General features: G+C 46.3%; 1 protein-coding gene across 1 annotated transcript in view; it reads right to left on the bottom strand.

Annotated features, from left to right (window-relative positions):
• Window positions 1–25,919, bottom strand: part of LOC106884698 (chromosome unknown open reading frame, human C16orf71) — a 71,856-nt gene that overhangs the window by 7,266 nt on the left and 38,671 nt on the right. Inside the window, exons 13-18 of the mRNA XM_014936223.1 lie at window positions 23,272–23,466; window positions 13,414–13,530; window positions 10,964–11,108; window positions 7,481–7,796; window positions 4,249–4,355; window positions 552–706 (exon numbers count right to left, since the gene is read on the bottom strand). Coding sequence (XP_014791709.1) covers window positions 552–706; window positions 4,249–4,355; window positions 7,481–7,796; window positions 10,964–11,108; window positions 13,414–13,530; window positions 23,272–23,466 — 1,035 coding nt within the window. The remainder of the gene's footprint in view (window positions 1–551; window positions 707–4,248; window positions 4,356–7,480; window positions 7,797–10,963; window positions 11,109–13,413; window positions 13,531–23,271; window positions 23,467–25,919) is intronic.

Below are 25,919 nucleotides of genomic sequence, written 5' to 3'. Positions count from 1 at the left end.
GTTAGAGCTTTAGAGAAAAAAGTTATTATTTCTGACAATAGGAAAGCTCTTTTTGCAACCCATCTGGAATATATTAAACCAGGGGACTTCATGCTGAAAAGCCACAAGCCGTCCCAGAGGGGCAGCGAAATACATAATCAAACATCAAAATAGATGGAGGTTATTCTTCTGAATACACGTTTGCAGATCAGAAATTGTTGTTTTGGTTTATGTGGCTACTGCCTGCTCTTGTTTATTTTGAGATCAATGGTAAAATTCACATTTGCCTTACTAGGAGGAGGCCAGATAGTGAATTTATATTTCTGCTTTCAGTGAGAGGCTGAGGCCTGATGGAATTTTCCTCCTAAAGAAAAAAAACAGCACTGAAAGCCACCACTCATGGGAAAAGAGAGAACAGGGGTGCTGGCTGAACGACAAAGAGAGGCTGAGTGTCCTTGAGAACGTTTACTGGAGGAGTGTGGGCTCACGCATCCATAAGGTCACGAGGTCCTTAGTTGCAGAACAACCAGTAGCCCAAGGTGCACGACTGTGCTGGGTGTCCCACCCAGTACCTGGCTCGTTGTCATGCTCAGCTCAAGGCCTTGCTGGGGGGAAAGCTGCACCCGTCTGACTCCTTGCAGAAGAAACCCCCGCCGGGTACAGACCGAGATCACGTCACCGTAGGCGTGAGGAGACACCGCAGGCGACACCACCAGAACTATGTCTCCTAGATCAAAAAGAAAGTAAGAAAAGCAGCGTGTTATTTCCACAGAATTTGTGGTATCGATGCAAGGCAGGGGCTAGTTCCAACTTGAAGCACATCCCAACTGGTGACACCATATTTTATGGTCTGTTTGCTCTATCCAGCTCATAATGGCTGCTATCAGAGGCCAACCTAGAACGGAAAAGCTTATGGCATCATCAGCAATATCTTTATGAATCATCTACCCCGGATGGTCTGTCTCATCAGGTCTATCAAGCTATCTATGAGCTATTCATCTCTCTGTGAGGCATCTGTCTTGTGGCTCATGTGCCAGCTGTGTGTCACTCCTTCCTGGGCTGTCTCTGAGCTGTCACCTTACAGCTGGCAGTCCCACAGCCACCAGTGCCCTCAGGGGCTAAGGAGCTGATGAGCCTGGCCACACTGCTGGGTTATTAAATCAGTTGGCCCTAGGCTATAACCAGCTTCTACAATCTTATAGAATGGGTTGGAAGGGACCTTAAAGACTACCTGGTCCCATGCCCAGCCCTGGCCAGGGACACCTCCCACCACACCACGTTGCTCCAAGCCCCATCCAACCTGCCCTTGAACCCCTCCAGGGATGGGGCAGCCACAGCTGCTCGGGGCAACCTGGGCCAGGCTCTCACCACCCTCACACCAAACAAGTTCTTCCCCACATCTCAGCTCCATCTCCCCTCTTCCAGGCCCAAACCCTTCCCCCTCCTCCTGCTTCCTCTTGTCTTTAACCTTCATCCCAGAGCTTGCCTTGTGGCCTGGGCTCCTCAATCTTTGGGCCAGCCTGTGATCGTGATTTCACCTCACTCTTAGGTTTGGTATCTTCTGTCTTTGGTCATCATGATAATGGTACCAGCCTGCTTTCTCCTACCTCATTCTTATCCACTAGGTCTTGCTGCTCGTGCTCTCCTTGTATCCCTTATCCCAGTAGATAAGGTTGTAGAAGCAACAGGATTTACTTTGGGCTAGAACCTTGGGCTTTTTGAATCCTGTTTCCTAAGCCAAACCCCAAGCTCACCGCCAACAGGGTGGCAACACGTGCTATGAGCAGGCTCAGGAGAAAGAGCCTACAAGACCTCCTGAGCAGTGTCTATGCCCCATCTTAAGTTCTACAGGACAAGCTCAAGACTTTTCCCTGAAGCCTCTGATCTACCCGAGGTCTCTGCTTCATTCTAATCTTCTATCGGGTCTCTGCTTTTACCATCACCTTCATTATTACACTGTCCTAGTACTAATACAGCTTTTTTTCTGTACACAAGGTACATTCAGGTCTCCCTAATCTGCCAAGAGGGAGCTCTGAAGACAAATCCTCAGCATCACTTCTAGATGGGTTTCTTCTACACTGCCCCATTAATTTCTCTTAGCTCTAACTGTGAATATATAATGAGGTTGGAGTATTTTAATCTCTGTGGCCCGACTACACTTGGTTTTGGGAGTGGGACTATCAGCAGTGAACGTTTCTTTTGGTTCTAGACTTTATGATATGAATATCTGCCCCCCCCAAGGCTCAGCCTGGTAGTTCCAAGCAATGGCAATAAACCAAGGGAAAGCTTGTGTTTATTACTAAGGACGGGGCACAATTTTGGTTCCTCTCTAGTTGATAAAACTTCTATAGATATATTTTTCACATGCACGTATCCCAAATCAACCAGAATACCTGCTCAGGTCAGCAAAACTTTGATTACTGAGAAGAGGCAGATCTATCTGGTGGGATTAGCAGTATATTTGTTCTAAATCCTCTGCATGAGTGTATCTTCCCATCTCCAGGAGAAACTGCCGGAGACCTGAAGGAAGGAGTCAGTGAATGTTTCCTTTCCTTAAGACCCCATGGGGCATCTGCTCCCAGACCAGATTTTCAATTTCTCTTCCAAGAGTCATGATCCAGTTCTCTCTCTGAGGAGCAAAGCGTGAAAGTGACTTCCTGAGCCCAAATACAGATGGAACGTGGTGTGGTGTAACTCAGCAGCCCACAGCAAATGTGAATCATTAGTGGCCATAAAAGGAAGGGGAGGCAGAAAATGTGACTCATTCCATCAGCAGCAACCAGCTGCCATCAATACCAGTCCCAAATACGCAGAGCCAATGGCTGGCTGCCAAGCTACCTGAGTTAACATGCCCAGTTATACGAGTTAGAAGAGCGTATCTCAAAGGTGAGAGCTTTTTTTTTTTCCTTTCTCCCTTTTCTTTCTGTCACTTTCTGTTCCCTTCATCTTTTTGGCTTATGCTTTCATTCTTTCCTCATACATTCTTTGGCAATTTTTCCCATAATTTTTCATGCCTTCTTTCTCTTGTCAGTACGATCCTGCTTTCCTTCTGCCACCTTCTCCCCAACAGCTGCTGAGCTTCCACTCCCCTCAGTTTTTTGGTTTTTTTTTTTCTTCCCCTGTGAAACTATGCTCAGTTGTGGGAGTAGAAACCAGACAGCAATGCTCTGATAGCATTGTCTGAAAATTGCTCGTGCCTGAGATGTGCTGGGACTGTCAGCACGTTGGCTTTTCTACAGGAGACACCCCGACACCACACGGATCCTTCTCAGCCCGGTGTAAGGCCTCGCGCCTCGGCAGGTTTCCCGTGAACACAGACAGTCCCTGCTGCCACGTATGAATTCAGAACCTGGAAAACTACTCCTACAAAGGGAAAAGAGGGATTTGGGCAGAGCCAGGTGATAGCCAGTGAATATAAGCCCCATCAAGTGTTTTCTGTTTTTTTTTTTCTTCCCCTGTGAAACTATGCTCAGTTGTGGGAGTAGAAACCAGACAGCAATGCTCTGATAGCATTGTCTGAAAATTGCTCGTGCCTGAGATGTGCTGGGACTGTCAGCACGTTGGCTTTTCTACAGGAGACACCCCGACACCACACGGATCCTTCTCAGCCCGGTGTAAGGCCTCGCGCCTCGGCAGGTTTCCCGTGAACACAGACAGTCCCTGCTGCCACGTATGAATTCAGAACCTGGAAAACTACTCCTACAAAGGGAAAAGAGGGATTTGGGCAGAGCCAGGTGATAGCCAGTGAATATTAGCCCCACCAAGTGTTTTCTGATTGAATGGTGAGTCCTGCCCTGAATGGAGTCTTGACCATTTCATATCCACGATGATTATATTCAACTCCTCACCAGCAGAGGCAGATGATCTCTAACCAGATAAACATGTAGTTTAAGGACACTGTTAGTCTTCACACAACTGTTTCTTTGGTCAACAGGCCCCTGTGTGCAGAGATTTCTTGTGAGGTGGTTTTTTTGTTGTTTTATGGGGTTTTCCCCCCGTTTTTTTTTGCCCTTCAGTGAAATCTAAGCATCCTACAGGACTCCTGCAGCTACTCCCATGAGGAGGGTGAGGTGATAACATTTCTCCGTCACTTCATTTTAGGCAACGGTGTTTCACTAGAAATTCTTTCCCAGCTCTAAAACCAGGCAGGTCACAGCATTGAGCAGTCCAGGGAGGCAGGATTTCCTCAAATGGGAGAGGGCTGGAGTCAGGTAACATTGTCAGCGAAGGGGAAGCATAAAACCTCAAGATTCATTTTCTAACACTGACCTTTGGTCGTTGCGACAAGCATCGCTGGAGGTCGAGACAGCACCATGCCTTGGAGATCGACCTTTTCTTCATCTGCTTCTGCCCCAGGTGATGAAGGACTCTGAGAGCTAAAGAAAAACAATAAATATTAAAAGCTGTTATGCCAGGTTCTGACTCAAACCTCCTTTCCGCAACAAACCCAGGGCCACAGAAGCATCGCTGGTGAAACTGCTTTACTGGAAAACCTATTTCAATCCCCTGTCCATGACACGAGCTGCATCAAGGTCTCTCTGACTGAACATCTTTTTATATTACTTCCCCTGAGGCTCTCTGTGTTCAATTAAAAGCAGCTAATGCAAAGTAGCGAGCTTGGCAAAAAAATCTGAGAATCAAGAAATACATCAGGCTTCAATCCCAGAGCTTTTCCTACCCACGGATACATCACTGCTGTATTCACTCCTGGTTCTTCAGCCAGAATTTAACCCGTTTTTAAAGGTTCGTGTTGGGCAACAAGCACAACCAAGCCTGGCAGAGATGTTCACAGCAGTGAAACCTCCACAACATACCCAGAAGGACCAAATCACAGCACGGGGAACATCAAGTGTGGTTCTGAGAGCCAGGGACTGACAGAAAGGCAAACTGCAGCCTGTGGAAGGGTTTGACTCAGGCAAACCTGCCTGTCTCTCATCCTTCACCACCACAGAGCTGGCTGGAACACATCCTGCTCCTCGCCTCCCAGGAGACCACGGCGTTTGCAAGTATAATCTGAAAACTGCCATCCGAGGTGCAGTTTGTGTTCTTGCCTCCCCATGGACCAAATTACCAGCATTAGGAGAAAGACAAGTGCATTATTTAGAATGCAGCGCCGCGCTGGATGGGCTAAGTTATACCAGAGGAGCAGAATTCATCATCTTTGTAAGAGGGAAAAAGCATACCTGAGGAAAACAAACAAAGATAACGAAACTTTGCCAAATTGATTTTTTTTTTTTTCAAATTTTCAGTGGTGAGAGTCACTGCTCGTGGCTCAGCAGAACTAAACCCTGACACACAACCACCTCCACGAGCATCAGGTCAATTTTACATGGTTGCCCTCTGCCGAAAGCAAGGACAGGAGCACAGACACCTCACCCCCAGCTGCTGCTGCTGACACGGTGTAACACGCTGCACCCAGCAGCCAGGGTCAGAAAGGAGCTTTAAAAACCCATCCAGAACTTCGCAGGGCTTTGTCTGAGCTTTCTGCTGGGGAGTTTCACCCCAGCATCACCTATTCAGTTCAGCAATATTAAAAGGATATTAAAAACTATAAGGAAAATATATTAAAAGGCCTGAAAAGCCCAGTGCAGAGGGTTGCATCCTGTGTGATTGTGTGTCTGTGTGACAAACATGCCAGGGAGAAGAGATAAATAGTTTGGTATTCTCCTGGTTGGTGGAAATTCCTTGAAGCCCTATGCCAAATCTTTTATAAAGTACTGTAAAATAAATGCTTCAAATTACAGAACTTGGAACAACCACAGGGGTGTCTTTCGGCAGCCAAAAAAAGATAAGTGTCTCTTTTCTTCCCTCTGCAGGACAGTCTGATCCTCCAGAGGAAAAGGAACCTCGGAGTGCAGAGCCCTTCATTTACACACACGGGATTAAAGTGCTTCCTGTGTCCTTAGGTTTGAGTCTCTGTCCAGGAAGTTGCAGAATTGTCAGGAAGGGAATCATAGAATGCTTTGAGTTGGAAGGGACCTAGAAAGACCACCCAGTCCCACCCCCTGCCCTGGGCAGGGACACCTCCCACCACACCACGTTGCTCCAAGCCCCCTCCAACCTGCCCTTCAACCCCTCCAGGGATGGGGCAGCCACAGCTTCTCGGGACAACCTGGGCCAGGCTCTCACCACCCTCCCACCAAACAAGTTCTTCCCCACAGCTCAGCTCCATCTCCCCTCTTGCAGGGTCCAACCCTTCCCCCTCCTCCTAGGGCTCCCCTCCCTCATCCAGAGTCCCTCCCCATCTCTCCTGGAGCCCCTTGAGGGACTGGAAGGGGCTCCAAGGTCTCCCTGGAGCCTTCTCTTCTCCAGGCTGAGCCCCCCAGCTCTCTCAGCCTGTCCTCCCAGCAGAGGGGCTCCAGCCCTCCCAGCACCTCCTTGGCCCTTCGTGGAATTGATGGGTTTGTGTTGTAGAAAGTACTCATCTTCATCAAGGAAAAGCCACAGGGAGGTTTGGGAAGAGAGTGCTGGGAAGGAGTGCTAGAGAGTCCCGGCTGTGACCCAGCCTTCCCTCTGCCTCTCTGCAGGTGTGGGTGCTGTGCAAGGGCTGCTCAGGGCTGACTTCCACAGCTCTGCTCCCTGCCACCATCTCCTTTCCCTCACACACCTCTGCTCTGCTGAGCAAGGCAGCCTAACGTCAGTGTTATAAACCAGGTTAAAGATTAAAAATCATTAGATAAATCCATTTCTGTCCAAGACAGTATCAGGGAGTCTTTGGGAGCTGCAGCTCCTCTCCTTGGAGCACCACACAGCAGAGCACAGATGGTGTGGGTTCCATGATGGATTCATAGATGCTTAAAAGCCCAGTTCCCTCTGCAGCCATACCCAGACCCACCTGAGAGCAAGATTCCAGCCTCCTGAATATCACTTGTTCCCAGCACTTTTTGGATCCCTTTCGCCATGCCATCAGTTCCTAAATTGCATTTCTTATGCTGTTTTCTTATGCTAGAGTTCAAAGTCGCCATGCCATCAGTTCCTAAATTGCATTTCTTATGCTGTTTCCTAGAGTTCAAAGTTTATAAGCCACCCTTCATTTTCACACTCTTCTGTCACCATCCTCCAAAGCACCTTTTCCACCTGAAGCCCCTCATCTCTGCTCAGTTGATAGGGAAGGGACATAGGGCAAAGCTTTCTAGCAGAGGGCTACTCAGTGGCACACACTCCTCCAGCACCAAGCACAGCTGGAGGAGGTCTCAGATCAGTCTGACCAGATGTTTTAGAGGGCCCCTGGTGCTGCAAGTGTATGAATTACAGACCTAGCTACCAGGGAACAAGTGATGGGAAACATCTGCAGGAGCCCCCAACACCTTGAAACATCTATGACATGAGACAGGACTTTTGCAGACTCTAGTGACTGGTTTGGAAATATAAAAGCAGACACATTGCTCCCACCCTGCACTTTTGCTCACTGAGACCTTTAGAAGAAGGTTGATAAGCAGAGACAAAGGACACTGGCTGTGTGCCACATTTTGCCTGTGAAAGCAGCCACCAGGGCCATCACCTTGCTGTGCTGTCGCGCTGGGAAGCCGGATCTAGGACACCAGCCCACGGTGCTGCAGCAGCAGCTCTCCCTCCAAACCAGAGGCACAGCTCCCTGTGCACACGAGTCTCCAGGTGGGGCAGGTAGAGAAGAGGTTCCTCTTGGCTCCTGCAGTAGATGGCGTTGATGGAAGCACAGTCTGTCACGCTGGCCAGCTGGGGGTCAGATGGCCCCATGACATTCTGCAAGGTGCTGCGGGCTTTCGGCCCCCTCACGCCCAGTGCCAGCACTGGTGGCACCTCACCAGCCTTTGAAGTATAGGAAGAAGGCAGTTTTTCTGTGAAAGACAAACATATGTGTGAGTAAAAAATGGAAGAACCTGCCCCAAGGTCACTCATTCCACACTCAAGTGTCCTTTTCAGCCTTAGCCAAAATAACAGAATCACAGAATCTTCTAGGTTGGAAGGGACCTTAAAGATCATCTTGTCCAACCATCAACCCAACTGACAAAAATAGACACCCCCACAACAAACAAGGAGCATCATCACTAAACCAGACCTCCCAGCACTACATCAACCTGTCTTTTGAACACCTCCAGGGATGGGGCCTCAACCACCTCCCTGGGCAGCCCATTCCAATGGCTGAGAACCCTTTCAGGGAAAAAAATTTTCCTAATATCCAGCCTGAACCTCCCCTGGGGCAACTTGAGGCCATTTCCTCTTGTCCTGTCGCCTGTGACTTGAGAGAAGAGACCGACCCCCACCTCTCTACACCCTCCTTTCAGGGAGTTGGAGAGAGCAAGAAGGTCTCCCCTCAGCCTCCTCTTCTCCAGGCTGAATAACCCCAGCTCCCTCAGCCTCTCCTCATAAGACTTATTCTCCAGACCCCTCACCAGCTTTGTCGCCCTTCTCTGGACCCGCTCCAGCCCCTCAATGTCTTTTTTATGGTAGGGGGCCCAAAACTGGACACAGTACTCAAGGTGAGGCCTCACCAGTGCCCAGTACAGGGGGACAATCACCTCTCGGGCCCTACTCCCCACGCTGTTCCTGATACAGGCCAGGATGCTGGTTGCCCGTCCTGTGGGTGACATGGTGGCAACCAGCTGCGTGCGTTCACCCAGGAGTAAATCTGAGATTATTCAAGGTAAAGAAAAAGGAGCTGGTTGCCTCATATTTGCTGTGGAAAGGAGTGTGCCCAGGGCTAGTTACTAGAAAGCGGCCAATCCACTAGAAATCAGCACTTTAAATTCCTCTGCAGGATGTTGCTCATGCCCACAAGGATGGTGGGGGTATTGAAGGCGAGACAGGAAAACACAGGCCTGAGGAGAGGGATGTTTTCTGTAATTTCCATCAGAAATGGGAAAACTGGGAAGGGGATCACAAATTGGAAATTTGTGGACTTCTTTTGGCCAATCCACTAGAAATCAGCACTTTAAATTCCTCTGCAGGATGTTGCTCATGCCCACAAGGATGGTGGGGGTATTGAAGGCGAGACAGGAAAACACAGGCCTGAGGAGAGGGATGTTTTCTGTAATTTCCATCAGAAATGGGAAAACTGGGAAGGGGATCACAAATTGGAAATTCGTGGACTTCTTTTCTAGATTATTTCCTTCCGCATCAAATAGAGAGTTTGTGCTCTGTTGCAGGATGACACAGCCAGGCAAAGATTTGATTAGCTGCCCTTATTCCCCTGCCAGGACTTGAACTGTGGCTTCCCTCATTTCCTGCAACAACTCTTCCTTGTGCCTCTGGCAAATTTGTCTCCGTGTCTACTGTCAGCGTGGTTGGGGTCTAATATATAACCCCAGAAAAAGAACAAGTTTGGCTCCTCCACAGTTCTTACTGCAGATGCTAGAAAAAGAAGCAAAGCGTGTCGTTTTCTTCCCCGAGGTTTAAAAACACATTCAATTACATCATTTGTTGCATAAGAATCAGAAGCCAGAACGTAAGTCTCCAGAGCAGGTAGATAATGGAGAAACCGGCTGTAAATATTTAAAATAATCATTTGAAAGTTTTCAAGCTAAGGGTAAAAATCTAATTTACAAACTCACATCGCAGTTTGCGGCTCAAATGAATTGTCTCTTCATCTGAAATGTTCCTAAATAATGGTGCGGGGTACAGAGCATCGGAGCAGATCTGCTGCCTGTCATCTCCTAATGACTGGTGATTTTATGGTTTTCTTACTCATTTCTGGAGTCCTTCTTCATTTCTCCAGCTATCACTAGGAATGTATTACGTGCGCAGCGCTGAGCCAGCTCCAGCTGCAACCCCATTTCTAAGGCAGTCGGCTCCTATTGTTTTCAAGTGGAAAAAAGGGGGCAGGGAGACGGAAGAATTTTTCTCCAATTAAGCTGGTTTTCGCTCACCTTCTGTGTGAGGAAAAGGAAACCCCATTTCTCTCACTCTCAGCCTGCCTGTGCCCTTTTCCCAAGGGAAATGGACTGCCTGTATTCCTGCTGCTGGCACATACAAACCTTCCAGGAGAACTTCTCAGCTTAAAAGAAAGTACCAGGCACACTGTACTGCAGAGGCACCCGCTGTACTCCGCACCCTCCTCCTCTAGGGTTATATTGCATTAGCAACCAATAATATTCCATACATGCTTTAAGATGGGCTTCATTATCTCCATTTCACAAATGGAAAATCAAGACTTGAGTGGAACATCCCGATATTTGAAGCCATTGGTGTCTAATGTTTGAGACTGAGTGATTTGAGTTCAGAGGCCCATATCATTTTTGTTCATCTTATCTTCTCGGTCCCTCATCTCAGACCATCTTCTATTGGTAAATGTGACACTGGTGATGGCTTATCGGTCAAATTATGGAATGGCTAGGTCATTATTTTTGCCTGTGCTTCTGAAGTCCCATAGGCAATGGGATGGGGGGAATTGTCGGTCCCTCATCTCAGACCATCTTCTATTGGCAAATGTGACACTTTGGTGATGGCTTATCAGTCAAACTATGGAATGACTAGTTCATGACTTTTGCCCATGCTTCTGAAGTCCCATAGGCAATGGGATGGGGGGAATTGTGGAAGGGAGAGGCTGGATTTTCTGCAGCTAAAAATTCAGGAAAATCTGTAAGAACTAGTGGAAGGGAGAGGCTGGATTTTCTGCAGCTTAAAACTTCAGGAAAATCTGTGAGAATTGATTGAGTAAATTTAACTCAAATGAGTCTAACCCTGGAGCTTTGGGCACTGCAGTCTGGGAAAGATCACTGCAAAGAACAGTAACGAAGGTGGGTTGGGACACTTTTTGTGTCAAGGGTTAAAAATTCAACTTGTGGGTGTTCAACACTGGGAACAGAAGGAAAGAAACAGCCCAAGATCTTTTATCATTTCTTTTGGGGAGGATACAGGAACCGATAAAGCAACACTCACATAGATCTGACAGCCTCTCCCCACGCCCACAGCGCCACATCACTCTTCACCTTCATATATTTACAGATCTTTGCCTTCACCTCCGTATCACCACATGATGGAACCTCTGAAGGCAAACTGGACTCACCTGAGCTAGAGAGCAGCATGTCCTGCTGGGGATAGAGCAGACGGAGCCCACACACATCCAGCCCCAAACCAAGTACCAGCTCCAAGGTGTGATGGGTGGCCAGGGGACTTTGGAAGAGAGTTTCAAACAGCAGCACCATGGCAACCTGAAGGGCAAGAGCACAGGAGGAATGAGCCAAACGTTTCCAAGCCCTCAACAAGCACACAGCTGTATCTCTGCTGCTCACCTTTAGTCCCCATGATTTATCTACACTGGAAGAGCTACAAAGAGGCTGCCTTTTATTGAATGTTTACGTGCAGTTCAGCACAGCAGGCTCTGCGCTTCAGATTGAATCATAACTATCTGTGATAATGATGATTGAATCTATTTCTGCTGATATAATTGTGCCTTTTGTCACATAAACCTGCTAGTGAAAACCCACCAGTTCTCTGGGGCAGAGACTGAAGCCTCTCACTCCTGCTGTTAAACTTCAGGTACTACAGAAGGATGGTTAAATAATAATAATAAACCAACTGGTTGTTTCTTTATACCTACAAAAGTGCCAAAATCAAAATTAAAAAATATAATATCAAAAGTCAGACACGTCACCGCTAATGTCCCAAATTTACATTTTGAAATCTCCTTTCCCAGACTCACCCAGTTCAGCCCGTTCTTACACATAGGAAGGCATACATCAACACCTATTGAATGCCTATATCCAAAAGGGAAGCAAATGACTATTATCTTCCCATCAGAAGGAACATATTGTTTCAAAAAAGCAGGTGCTTTACGATGGGAAGTTGTGGTGGTGCAGGGTGTAATAAATTGTCCAGCTGTAACTCAGACAAGCATGATTGATCTGGCCTCAAATTTGTGCCTGGTTCTCCTGGATGTAAGGCAGGACAATGCTTTATGGCTGCAGCGAACGCCAAGTGAATTCATCACTGTTGGACACTTTAAATGAAATGCTACTCCCCCATAAACACATTATGAGGCTTCTAGCATCATGATAAATGAAGATATAAATTTACTCAAATCATAAAAAAAGTAGTCTAATTAGGAATAAAAGCTCTATTTCTTTATGTTTGTCTAGCTCAGGCTCTCCTGATGTTAACCCAATATTGCCAGCAGCCAGTAAGGCAGTATTGTTCTGTAGCAGCTCTGAGAGTCCCCAGGGCTCGGCTGCCTGGGCTCGGGGCCAGCTTTGACAATGCAGTGCTTCAGCATCAAGAACCTTGGTATCTGCCCTCCTCCCCTTTGCTTAGGAGCCAGGTGCTTGGCTTTGCTCTCCATCAGAGCTTTGTCACAGCTATGTCCTGGCCCAGGCTCCTGTGTCACCGATTCTGGCCACTCTCCTGACCCGCTGACTTGCCTTTCTGGCCTGGCCCGGTCACTGCGTCCTGTGTCACCGATTCTGGCCACTCTCCTGCCTTTCTGGCCTGGCCCGGTCACTGCAACCCATCAGCTGGCCCTGCTCTGCTCCTCTTGCCTGGGGAACACGGGACTGCACTGTGACAGTGAGGCCACCAGCCCTGCCTGTCTCAGTCCTGGCTTGTCTTGCCATCCCACTTTTGCTGTGAGAAGGTCTGGATGGAGCCCCAGCAGCACTCCCGAGGCAAGCCAAGGAACTGTAATGAAGACATGAAGCATCTCCTGACCAACCGAGTATCTCCAGCTCCTAATTGTGGACTTCAAGCATCTTCCAGGAGCAAGTCTGGTACACTCTCAGCTACTGGTCAGGTTTGCTGTGTGTTCAGGAGGAATTTAACATATCTGCATCCCTGAATCAGTGAGAACAGGGATTTGCTGTGTGTTCAGGAGGAATTTAACATACCTGCATCTCCCTGAATCAGTGAGAACAGGGCACTGAACTCTTGGCAGATCAAACACACGAGGGTTTGTATTGCACAAGAGCGAAGAAAGTTATCACACACAGGTGGAGGTCCATTTCATTCTGCTATGCTTTCTTAAACACAGGTAAAGATCAGCTAATTTAAATTACCTTAAACTTTTCATCTTCTGGGGCAAACTAAGTAGAATTACTTCCTACTTGTTCATACAACACACACAGTTACTGTAGGTCAGGCAGATACCGCCAGAAACTCCCCAATTCTTTTTGAATGTTTCTGAGTGCAAGCTGAAAAATAATTTGTGTTGCATATTGGCTTGCAGTCAAGTGGGTTTGGGTTATCAGAATTCTGTCTACTGTTACTGATTTGCACCTGGTTGGTAGCAATTTCTTCAACCTGCACATTTCATCGTTTAATCTTCTGTGGCTCAGAGCAATCGGCACATCAATACCGATGACACAAAATACTCAGCTGATGTATTTAGGTCTGAGCGAGAAATACTTCAAGATCAGTATTTGTACCAAACCTCAAGATTGAAATATTCCGGGTCACTTCATCATCTCTCGACTTCCCACATCATCCCACAGCTCAGAAAGGAGTGGTTTCTTTGGTTTTCTTTACCTCGGTGTCTGTATCTCTGCAAGCCTGGATGTCGCTGCCGTTAGGGAAGTATTTTTCCTCAGTTTCGACTGTCTGCCAGTAAAATCCACCTGGCACCGCAAACACCTTCTCCACTGCCTGAAACACACCAAGGACAGCTCTTACCTGTGTGTTAGCTTGAGCCCTCAGAATAAAGGGCTTAGAAAAAACAGTATTTTATGGCTAGAGAGCACATAAGGATGCACATAGAATCATAGAATAGTCTAGGTTGGAAGAGACCCTTGAGATCATCGAGTCCAACCATCTCCCCTACTCTACAAAGTCATCCCCTACACCATGTCCCATTAACAGATCAAACTCATTAGTCTGGTGCTGTTATCCAACATTTGCTTTCTTACAACTGTACCACTAGCTCCAATTAAGCGATATCCCAAGAATATGAATCTCCAACAGCTTCCCAAGAGACTCAACACTCCCAGGGTCCAACCCAGGGACTGTCCCACACGTGGAGGACCCACGGACAGGAGCGGGAGTTGAATGCAAAAGGCCCTGCAGGATCAGGCTGAGCAGCTCAAGACCTTGATTCTCCACCATCACGCTGAGCATCCAGCGGAAAAGGGCTTTGTTAGAGCAACGTTCTAATTAACTAATCAAACGGAAAGGTAGGGAAAGAATTGCATGAACTCTCTACATACCTGTAACCAAAATAGGACATTTCTCCTGTGCTCATGTCACCACAAGTGACACATATCCGTAAGTCCTATTGTGCCACGTACTCACGGAGAGGCAAAAAGGCTCTGGCATTTAGGTCACAGCTTTAGAGAAGTGCAGCATTTCCCAATCTCAGCACCCTGTTTTGTTTCTCCTACATTTTTCTGGGCAGCCAAGCAAGCAACTTGTGCAAGTGGGAGTTGAAGGATGTGTCACTCAGGAGAATTCGCTGTGACTGCACACTCAGTAAGCAAGGCCACAGTCCAGCAACTAACACAGCTTTTAACTCCTCTTTGTCAAGTCCAGGCTTTGGGAAGAAGTGACATTTGTAGCTATGCCCCAAGTGAGCATTCCAGAAACACGGATGAATTTAGGCAGAGCTCATATAGGGCAGGATTCATTCTAAGACTGAAAAAAGCCCACCTCAAAACAAACAAACAAAAAACCAAACAACCCCAAGTATCACTTTTGAGACAGGGGCTCAGGTGGAGTCTCTCAGAGTGGCTTCACTGGTTTTAAAGACTCTACTTTGTTTCACAGCAGCTGTTAATCTGTCCTCATCTCCTGCAGACAACCCTTTTCGAGAAAGAAAAAAGGAATTACATTTCAGCATGGTCTCATCAGGGCTTTTATTACGGATAGAAAATGGACTGGCACTGCACAAAGCATCCATTCTGGATTATGAGGTACATACAATGCTGTTTAATTGTGTAATCACCTGAGAGATTATTTTTTTTTTGCACTGCTTGGCAAACAGTAAGCACTTCCTATCATTCCACAAATGTTTAAACACAACAACCAGAAAACAAAATTAATCTGAATAATATTAAAACCTGCCTTTATGCTTCACAGAATGACAGAGTGATGTGGGGTTGGAAGGGACCTCTGGAGATCACCCAGTCCAACCCCCTGCCAGAGCAGGGTCACCCAGAGCAGGTCCCACAGGAACGTGTCCAGGTGGGGTTTGAACGTCTCCAGAGAAGGAGACTTCACCACCTCCCTGGGCAGCCTCTTCCAGGGCTCTGCCACCCTCACAGCAAAGAAGTTCCTCCTCATGTTGAGATGGAACTTCTTATGTTCAAGTTTGTGCCCATTTCTTCTTGGCACCACTGGGCAACATTGATAAGATCCCCTCTTCTCCAGGCTAAACAGACCCAGGTCTCTTGGCCTTTCCTCATAAGAGAAATGTTCCATTCCCTTTATCATCTTCGTAACCCTCTGTTGGACTCTTTCCAGTGGTTCCCTGTCCTTCTTGAACTAGGGGGCCTGAATCTTTGTAGCCTCTGCTGTACCCTCTCCAGCAGTTCCCTGTCCTTCTTGAACTGGGGGGCCCAAAACTGGACCCACTGCTCCAGGTGGGGCCTCACCAGGCTTGGACCCACTGCTCCAGATGGGGCCTCCCCAGGCTCACTTCAGCAACCTTTTGTGTTTTCTCCTTTCTCTATTTCCTGTGCTTTGCGAGATATTTGCCTAAAAGAAGAACTGGGGATTTCACTTTTCACCCAGTTTCAGTCACCACAACTACCCCAAACCAAGAGCTCTGACATCTCTCAATGGATCTGTCCATTTTCTCCTGCAAAATCATCAGTCACCAGCCTCCACTTGTGATATTACACTTGGTTGCTGTGGAAAATATCAGAGGAAAAGCAAGAAATTGTTGATTTAAGGAAACAGAAGATGTTCTCTGATTCCAATTTTTGCTGCCAGCTCCTCCATGCAATACTGGCACAACACAGCCAGCACAGACTGCCCTGCAAAAATGGGAATGCAGCAAGACCCCGGTCTTCTGGGATTCAAGCTGTTCCTTGAACAAACCTCAAGCCTATGAACTTTCAGGAAGAAGGAAAAGAGAAGGGACAAACATGGTCAAATCAGCTCCAGCCTACATCGCCTAAAAGCCTTCCTTAGGTATCCAGCCCCCATTAGGACACACAGGATGCCAGTTAGGAAATCCAAGGTAGTAGGATTTAGGAAGCACCACAGAGTAAGGTGTGATCCCAGGAAACGCTGCCCCATGGTCAGACTCCCTCCCTGCCACAGCAGGGATCTGGCCACAGCTCACAGGGAATTCAGGTCTGTGGAAAATTGTTGCTGTAATCTGTCAGATTCTGTTTTTTCTAGCAGCCAACCTGAATGTGATTTCACAAAGCAACAGAAAATGAAGCTTGAAAAGTCATAGTTCTCCTAGAAAATCCTTTTCCTCATGAGTAAGAAAAGACACATCAATGGCTGCAGCACGACAGCTCCTGCTTTCTCCAGTGTGGAAACTGGAAACTGTGTGCCAATGGAGGAGAACTCCTGACACTGCCTTCCTATGCAACACACTGGATAAACAGGAAGAAAAACAACTTTCCCATGCACATAGGAGTGAATTTCACCCAGTCAGTTGGTACAACATTGAGCTGAGCCCTATTTGACAGAGTGACCCTCTGCAGGCAGTTGCATGATCCTATTCTTACTGAAATTACTTTGGTGTTTTTGACACTATTTATTTTTATGCTCCTTTGCTGCTACTTTTAAAGCTCCAAGACAATAAAGAGGGTAGGTGTGAGAATTGTATTGGTTTCATCTCAGGGCTGGTTCCTCTCTTATGCCTCCAACAACTTTTCAGTAGCTGTAAAGCTTCTGTGCAAACCCAGCAGTTGAGAAAGTCTCTCCAGGACAGCTGATACATCATCTCCAAACGCTGACCTGGCTCTTGGTGGGGAGAAGAGGAGAATCCCTCCCCATGTGCTGCACAGAAGGGTGAAAAGGCAAGCCCAGTTGGCCATACCCACCTGAAAATTCTGCTTCTCTAAGACTCTGCAGCCTCAGACCTCTGTAAAAATCTCCCATCTCATGGTAAAGGCGTTATAGCAGGGAGGAAAAGTTGCCCAGAGTCAGCCAACAGCAGCCCCAGGGATACTTTGACAGGCTTCAAAACCCAGAATCATTCAACCATAGCCATTTCCATGACTGTGTCTCCTCCACCCCCTGCTGTAAGAACGTGGAGTTTCTTACAGCCCTGATATCCTCTTCATCCATACTGCCACAACCAGAAAGGGCGGGAAGGGAGGGCATGGCCATAACCTCCCACTTGTAGTTATTCCTTTTTGTCAATTATCCTTTTTCTTATTTGTTTTGGGATCAAAATTTGGATTCCTGCTACCTTAAGACACCAGAAAAGACTGATTTGTACTATAGTGAGGACTGAACACACACCATTTTTCCAAAGAGCCTTACAAAGAAACCCAGAGCTACTGCTTTGTTTCAGACAATATTACCAAGATGAAGCCAGACAGTTAAGGGAAGGAAATTCTCAGCAGAACAAAAACGTGTTGTAAAATACCAAGCAGAAACAAGAATAAGCACATTTAGAGAAGACTGGAGCTGCGTGCAGCAAAGCCATGAATCTTTAACTGTCATAGGGAAATAGGACCAAATCCAGCATCTCTTCTTCTTGCTTACAGCCTATTCTGTTCTCATTTCCAACAACAAAGAAATAACTTCTGCTGTCAGATGATCTAAGAGAGCCTTTTAAGTTGCAGCGAGCCTTCTCGACTACTTCCCAGCCACAGCAGGAAAACAGAAGCTGCAGGAAGAATTTCTCTGTGCTCCACAATCTCATCTCCTCACACACGAGGTACTTTCCAAGGCAAAGATCTGCTCAGCTGTGAGAAAACACACCAATCCCTTGGAGAAAGGTGTTGTATCCTCCACTACCTCCAGAGACAGACTGTAAATTCTGGATGGAAATACCCTCTCCCTTTCAACTCCGCTGACCACATCAGCAGCACCAGAGGAATTGCTGGTCTCACTCCAGCGAAGGCCTCGATGGCAACACACAGAGAAGGCTCACATCTTATGTGATTCACCAAATCAAGGCCCTAAATTAGGCAGAATTATCCTCAAAGTCTCTCGTCTCCCTGCTGTCGTGAATCCCAGTGTAGTACTCCTTGCTGAATCCAGATTAATACAAATTTGAGTTTGCCTTCTGCACACCTTCCCTCCCCATCATTTCAGGTGACTCCAGAATTTAGTGTAGGAAACGTGGAAACACAGTAGGATGATTGATCCCAGGCAGCAAAAAGACTGGGGATAGAGAGGGCCAATTAAGAGCTCTGCTACTGAAGATGCACAATTCTGGTGACTGTATTTCAGGGAGTCTGAAGATGCTCCTCACTTTCCCTTGCCCCCCTTCTGGATAGGGAAAGGGATATTGTAAAACACAGAAGAGGAAGGATGAGACAATAACTTCCACCCTTTCTGCCCATCATGCACAACACCAATGGCTGAGCACATTAACTTGATAGTTCTTTTAAGCTGCTCTTTTCTGGAATAATTAGCAGTGGCCACAATTTAAATGTGAGCTATCAAATTTTAGGAAGAATAACAAACTATAATAGCTTATTCCTCCCGAAGCTATGCCATCATCTTTGTGCCAGCTCCAGTAGACACCATTGTAACCCTTTCTCCTTTTAAATGTTAGGGGATTTTTTAGTTACAAATACCAATGACAGCCTGAACTCCTGGCCCCACTAAAACCAGTTATGATCTCCAACACCACCCCACTAAGGCCAGGGTGTTACCTCCTGCCTCATGAAGATGCAGCCATGCAGCTACTCTGTGCCTGCAGCTATGGATTCATTTCAATATATAAATGAGGCCCCAGGACTAATGTGTCACCCACAGACAAGTTCTGTCCACGCAGAATCACCAGTCAGATGATGCACTCTTGCCAAAAACCTTACCAGGCTGCACAGCAGACTCAAGGCACCAGACACTTGAGACTTGACCCTTAGCACCAACTCAGATAAAGACAAGACACAAGCAAGACCTGGAAAGCAAAGGGCAGGATGAACCTGTCCTTTTGAACCTCCTGTTTCCCAACTTTAGCCTGGATTTCAAGCCGTCGAGCTGGTGGATTTAGCAGGTGGCACCCACTGTGCTGCAAATCTCAACATCCACCTGGGTCTGGTTGGGGAAGCAGATGCAGAGATGCTGTTCTGGGTGTTTTATCCCTCCTCAATGTCCGTTTCAGCTACACAAGAATCAAGTCTTTCTAGCTTTGGCATCAGGCCGAGCAGAAGCTTCGGAGGAGGAAAGCACAGCCCTGAGCCACACACTGAACCTGAGAGCTCACAGTGATGTGTGGGGCAGGTCTAACAGTTGGCCAAATTGTCTCACACTCCAGGTAGCTCCGTCTGTGCTCTCCACCCACAGAACATCACATGGCCAAGCTTAGGTACTGCTCAGAGCTGCAAGTTTGCCTCTGTTCACACAGCATGAGAGGAGAAAGAGAGAACACACGGGGCAATAAATAACCCCAAATCAAACCAGCACGATTGCCATCACCGTGAGGTGCCGAACCACAGCGTACCACCAGTTATTACCATTTGAGATGTGTGAAAGGCAATGCCCACACAGCCCCGGGCCTGAGGAGAGCTGGGTGAAAAGCTGATGTGGCAGTAAGTAGTGGTTCTTGGAACAAGCTTCTCATTAGCATTGAAGTTAAAAGAAGTTATAGTAAAAGACAGGGGAAGATGCCGAAGCCACCCAGCAGGGCTAAGGCCGTGATGCTTGTCAAAGAAATAACCTCACAGCATTCAAACTTGAAAACCCACGGTCTTCTTGTAGAGCCCAAATTAAAACACAGATTCACAGATCTGAAAGATCCTCTGGAAATGTTTCTCACCCCCTTTTCAGACACTATTACACAGAGTCAGGGCAATCAGGTATCTAAATTAAGTGCCTTAAGTGCACAAAGTAACAAGTGATACATCTGGGGCACTTTCCACAGCTTGAAACAGTGAGTTTTAGTTCCATCAGCAACACATGGCTCTTCTGCTACAAGGTTCTTCCAGCCTCTGAAAGAAACTTTGACACTTTCAAACCTTGTGTACGTGGACGTACAGGTAGAGCTCCTCTGGTAACACAGTTGCCAGCAACTCTCTAGCAGGGAAATCCCAAAACTCTGAACAACCACATTAAAGAAGGGGTGTACTTTCTGCCAGTCCCCACCCAAACATCAAACTTCCTGTTAGTTCAGTCTCCGCTGTTTGAAGTTTGGGCAGCATCGAGTCACAACGTTGGGGCAAATGTGGCTCCCTGGACCCAGTTCTGAAATTCTTATCTTTGCTCAGGCAAAACTGTGTTAAAAATAAATAAATGGAGCTTTGCTTAATTGAAAAGCGAGGAGGGAACTTTGTGTAGACCTGCCCTCGGACAGTACTGTTGTCTTAAAAAAGAAAACACAACCCTTGTGCTGGCTGGAAATCAGCAGGGAAACCACCTAAAGGAGCAGCGAGTAGGGGACTGATCACCAGGACATGCAACAAAAATTGATTTTCTGGAATGAAAAGAAAAAAACCTCTCATTCATAGAATCATCTGGGTTGAAAGGGACCTTCAAGATCATCCCATCCAACCATCAACCCAACACTGCCAAACCCACCACGGACCCACGTCTCTCATCACCACCTCTGCCTGGCTGTTAAATCCCTCCAGGGATGGTGACTCCACCATTGCCCTGGGCAGCCTCTTCCAAGGCTTCACAACCCTTTGGGTGAATAAATTTTTCTTAATATCCATCCTAAACCTCCACTGGCATAACTTGAGGCCATTTCCTCTTGTCCCATCACCTGTTCCTTGGGAGAAGAGACCGACCCCCCCCGGCTACACCCTCCTTTCAGAGAGTTGGAGAGAGCGAGAAGGTCTCCCCTCAGCCTCCTTTTCTCCAGGCTGAACACCCCCAGCTCCCTCAGCCTCTCCTCACAAGACTTGTGGTCCAGACCCCTCACTTAGGGGTGGAGGTTCCCCTTCTTCCTTGACAGCTTGCTGAGATGCTCACCCATGCAATACTGCTGTGCCCTGACCCCTCTGCTATGGCAGGCACCTCTATAGGTTGGGAGTTGAAGGAGATGCTCTGGGAGGAGACCAAAAAGCTGGTGAGTATTAGAGGTTGCCCCCTTTGGGCAAATGCCCCTGTGTCTAGAACAACCAAGAGAGAGCAAGAGCCATCCGGTGTGCCTGAATGGAACAAAACAGGAAAAGAAGCACCAACGCTGGCTACGTAGGTTGTCTATAGCCCTAAGGTTAATGCTTCCATCCTAGAGCTTAACAGGAGAAAGTACTTTTATGTTAAAACGAAGCAATCCTCTTTTTGCTGACAAGGACATCGGAGTTAATAACTTCCAGAGGGATTATGTCACTCCCAACCTAACCTGGGGTGTTAATGACTGCATTGTGAGTTTACTCTTCATATCAAAAGTGAAATGACTGCAGGTTAATAGGCTGTATGCATAACATTCATAAAAAAAGCCTCAAGGAAAAACAGCAAGAGAAAAACAATCTGTTTGGGGTCCAGAACAGACTGAAAAAAGCACTAGAACAATTGACTGCAAACACGACACTGGCTCATACACTAACAAACAATGTACTTAAAGGTTATTACAATTAGTGCTAACAATTGCTCATAAAATCATACACAGAGCTAGTCAGCACACCAGCAGACAGCAATTTTACCCGATGTTCCCTCTCCCTCCACTCCTACCCATTTGTTTCATCAACATGTCAGGATTTTTGCCCAGACTGTAAACTACCTGCAACAAAAATAGGTATTCACTACATGATTTTCCAACATGTAGTAGCAGGATCTTTCCTCTACTTAGTCCTGTATGCACCACCTCAAAATAAATATAAACATATAAAAAAGCAAAGCATGGATCACTGGCCTTGTACAAAATCTTCAAATCAATGAAGTTAAAAGAATATGATATTGAATTTTCTATGCAGGGCTTTGTGGTTGTATTTTAATGACACTTGGGAACATTCTCAGTCGGTATCACTTTGTACAGCTTCAGGGCAGACAACAGGGTTAGCTGCTGCCTGCTGAGAGCCTGCTTCATTGAGCCTTGCTTTGAGAGATCAGCCTTTCTTTATAGCTGCAAGATACATCTATCAAAAAGCCATGATCCACAGTGGTCTCGGTGTAATTCAGGCCTGGGAACACGGGTGGCACAGAGCATTTGAACTGGGGAAGAGAACGCGGTCTTTAAATCCACTCTGGCTTTTCTATGGCATCAAGGCAAAGATCCACCCCCAGAAAGTGCCTGCTATCTTACTGCTCGGTTTCTAATGATTTATAATTCCCCTAATAAGGGATTTGCATAAAAGCCCTGACTGTTTTAAATGATGCCTTATTTTATGCCTTAAAAGTGTACAGCAGATTTATCTTTTACAAGTACGTCAGACTGCTTTATAGCACTTGCTTCTACTTGAAAGCTCCAGTGACTGCAAATCAACAGCATTAAGCCTCCTTTTCCTCCACAGAAGGGGGATAAACCTTTAGGCAAATTGCTAAGTGCACTGCTAAGCCCCTGAGCTTTCATGGCATTGATTCTCACAGAGCAAGAGTAATCCCCAAATCTGGTAGAAATTGCAGAAAAATTCTTCTTCTGCGTTATTTTTCAGAACTAAACTTCATGGTGAAACCAGAATTTCAGTCTTCACCGATCCCTGGAATCGTTTCTCAAGGTTTTGGTTGATTTAGAAATATCAGTGAAAGACCACGATTGTCCAAAGGCTGGTGATGTCATAGGAAAGAAATAAGAACATTCACTCAAAAGGTACAGAAATCAGGTCATATTCCGTGCTTCTTTGAAAACCCAGTCTAAATATTTACACCGAGGTAGGACAGGCTGTTAAAGGGCTAAAAGCAACGTTGGGTGCCCTCAAGGAATAAACTCAGTAAGTATAATGAATTCTTGTAATTTTTCATTCACTCGAATCTTTGTTATGGAGCCCTCACTAACCTGACAGAAGTGGAAAAGTTAATTATCATTCTACTTCTAGGCAGCATGAGGTGAATGCTCTTGCAGATGTTGTTAGGTAGGCAAAGTGATCTTAAGCACTTGATTTTAAGAGGTGTGATGTCCTTGTCATCTCATACACTTCAGTGGAAATCTACACAGCTTAGAAGCAATTCTTTTCAAACTCTGTTTAAATCCTTCGCTAAAGCAAATGTGAATACCTGGAAGAGTAACAACTTTCACCAGACCTAATAAGAAAAAAAAAAAAAAAAAATCAGAGAAGTCCAAGCATTTCTGTACAGTACCTGATACAACTTTCCCCAGACCAAAAAAAAAAAAAAAAAAAAAATCAGAGAAGTCCAAGCATTTCTGTACAGTACCTGAGGATGGGGATTAACAGCAGCGATGTAACTGAGCAGGACAGAGGGAATTTCAGGAAGAAGCGGACACGGCTGGTTTTGGAAGCGATTGGCCAGTTCTGCCCTCCACCAGAGAACATCCAGAAGCCGTGTATGGGCTAGAAATGCAGAAATCTTCTGGTAAAAAGTGGATGTTCCTTGTAGATCTTCTTTAGCCTGCAAAGAGTCAACGGTTAAAAAGCATTGATGGTGGCCTCAGGAGCTTTCTGTTCCGTACCATGCACTTGTAGCAGGTCTTTTGCCATCTGCACCCCTCCCAGCTGCTTCATGCACCTGCCCTACAGCTACACTCCAGATCCTCCAAACCAAAGCCCTAACGTAGCACTCCTCAGCTTCCCAAACCATCACGCCCTACATCCCCCCAACCAGAGCCCAAAACTCGTCCACTAACCCACAGAAAACATGCTCCTTCCACACTCCTGGTAGAGACACACAGGGTTTCTACTCCCAGGATCAAAGACAGAATTGAAGGTTACTGACTATTACTGTCAGGGTTCCTGACTGAGGACATGGGACAGGAGAGCAGATATTTCAACAGTCAGTTATGCCCATCAGAAGTGTGGAAGGGCTCCCTCCGTGACTTGGGGACATGCCTCTATATAGGCTCAACTCGAAGTGCCCCTTGCTGAAAGCACTGGAGAAACAAGCAGCATTGTTCTTCCATTGCTCTTCTCAACACGGGCTGCTGAACTATAAAACTCCACCACAGATGATGACTGGCCAGTTCATAGCAATCTTCGGCTGGTTGCGAGACACTGGTATAAAATAACTGGCTCCTGACATCCATCAGCCCACAAATATTACACACCATACTGACAGAGGGAGAAAACAGGATCATATAACAGCCCAATATAATGAAACATGAATTCGCGAAGGGTTTCATAGGGATATAAGTGAAAAGATCTATTAATTTCAAGATGTTTAAAAAAGATTGATACTAATATTAATATCGATACATTAATATTGAATACTGAACTGCTAAATTACAGTTTTCCATCATTTAACCTTTCCTCTAACTCCCTTCGTTCTTCAAGGTTGGTTCTTAATTAGCAGGACTTCTGGAGAACAAAACTGGTGACCTCAATAAGACCCAATTAGAAATAAACAGAACCACCAATTATGCAAAGCATCTTCTCTACAGCAGCTATTATTGCACCCAGAAATTAGACCTCAGGCAGGAAAGGTCTGCAAAAAAATGCTAAATTACAGTTTTCCATCATTTAACCTCTCCTCTAACTCCCTTCGTTCTTCAAAGTTGGTTCTTAATTAGCAGGACTTTTGGAGAACAAAACCGGTGACCTCAATAACACCCAATTAGAAATAAACAGAACCACCAATTATGCAAAGCATCTTCTCTACAGCAGCTATTATTGCACCCAGAAATTAGACCTCAGGCAGGAAAGGTCTGCAAAAAAAAAAGCCCCAAATCTAATAATGGAGAGTGCAAGGTCTCCTGAGCCACCACAGAATTAAGTGCCGGAAGGGTAGAGACAAGAACTAGGTGGCTCTGCAGAGTGCTCGGGTGCCTGATTGGGAATGCTTAGGAGATTCCTCGAAAGCAAACTCTGTACAAATCTAATTCCCATCAGACACGCTCGGAACGGCAGCCTGTCTCTCAGCACGCAGGAATTACACGAGGTGAGCGTTACAAGCATTTGTTCTGACAGCACGTCAAGGAAACCAAAACCACGCAGGGATGTTCAAGCTCGCCTCGCTTCTATCAGTCATTTGGAGGAGGACAGAAATTGTAAAAAAGGAAACTAAAGCCCCAAAAGCTGACAAAAATGGGAGCAAACACAGCAGAACCGCTTGATAGAGGAATAGATGCCATCCTAGTTGAATAAGTCAAAAGGCTTATTGATCTGCCAAGAACAGCAGCTTGTGCCTTGAGAAACCACTGTTATATTTGCATTCACAACTGAGCTGACAAAAATGGGAGCAAACACAGCAGAACCGCTTGATAGAGGAATAGATGCCATCCTAGTTGAATAAGTCAAAAGGCTTATTGATCTGCCAAGAACAGCAGCTTGTGCCTTGAGAAACCACTGTTATATTTGTATTCAAAACCAAGAGACCTTGGGATGGTGAAATAAAATGTGACAAACAATCAAAGACACACAGATGACAGTGAAGTGGCCAGTAAATAAAAAGGTGATGGCTCAAAGATCTGGAACATAGCTCAGCTCCAGTTAATAACAACTGGGGGGAAAAAAATATATCAAACAACAAAATAAACTAAACCAAAAGTAACTAAGATCTCCCTGCACCCTCATAACAAATAGATGCAACAAAAACGCCTAGAACCCAGTTAAATTTTGAAAGTGAGCCCTGATAACTGGTTCTCTTCTTGCCTATAGGAGACAACTGGAACAAGAAGCAGTAATTGCCACATCAGAATATAGTGATCAGATTCAACCATTAAAAACCTGTACATTAACACTACAGTGAGAGATGAAAGACTCAAGTGTGAAGAGTAAAAATCTACCACATTTCTCTCCAAAAAACGGGGAGGAACGGGGAGACAGGACTGGTTGCTGTTGTTTTCCTCATCCCTGCTGCGGCTGACATTTCTGAAAGCCTTGTGTTGTGCCTATCAGCTTAGATCTCTG

Source organism: Calidris pugnax, unplaced genomic scaffold, assembly GCF_001431845.1.
Source record: "Calidris pugnax isolate Ruff unplaced genomic scaffold, ASM143184v1 scaffold17, whole genome shotgun sequence".
NCBI classification, from domain to species: Eukaryota; Metazoa; Chordata; class Aves; order Charadriiformes; family Scolopacidae; genus Calidris; species Calidris pugnax.
Note: the sequence above shows the minus strand (reverse complement) of the source record. Positions and strands in the feature narration are given on the sequence as shown.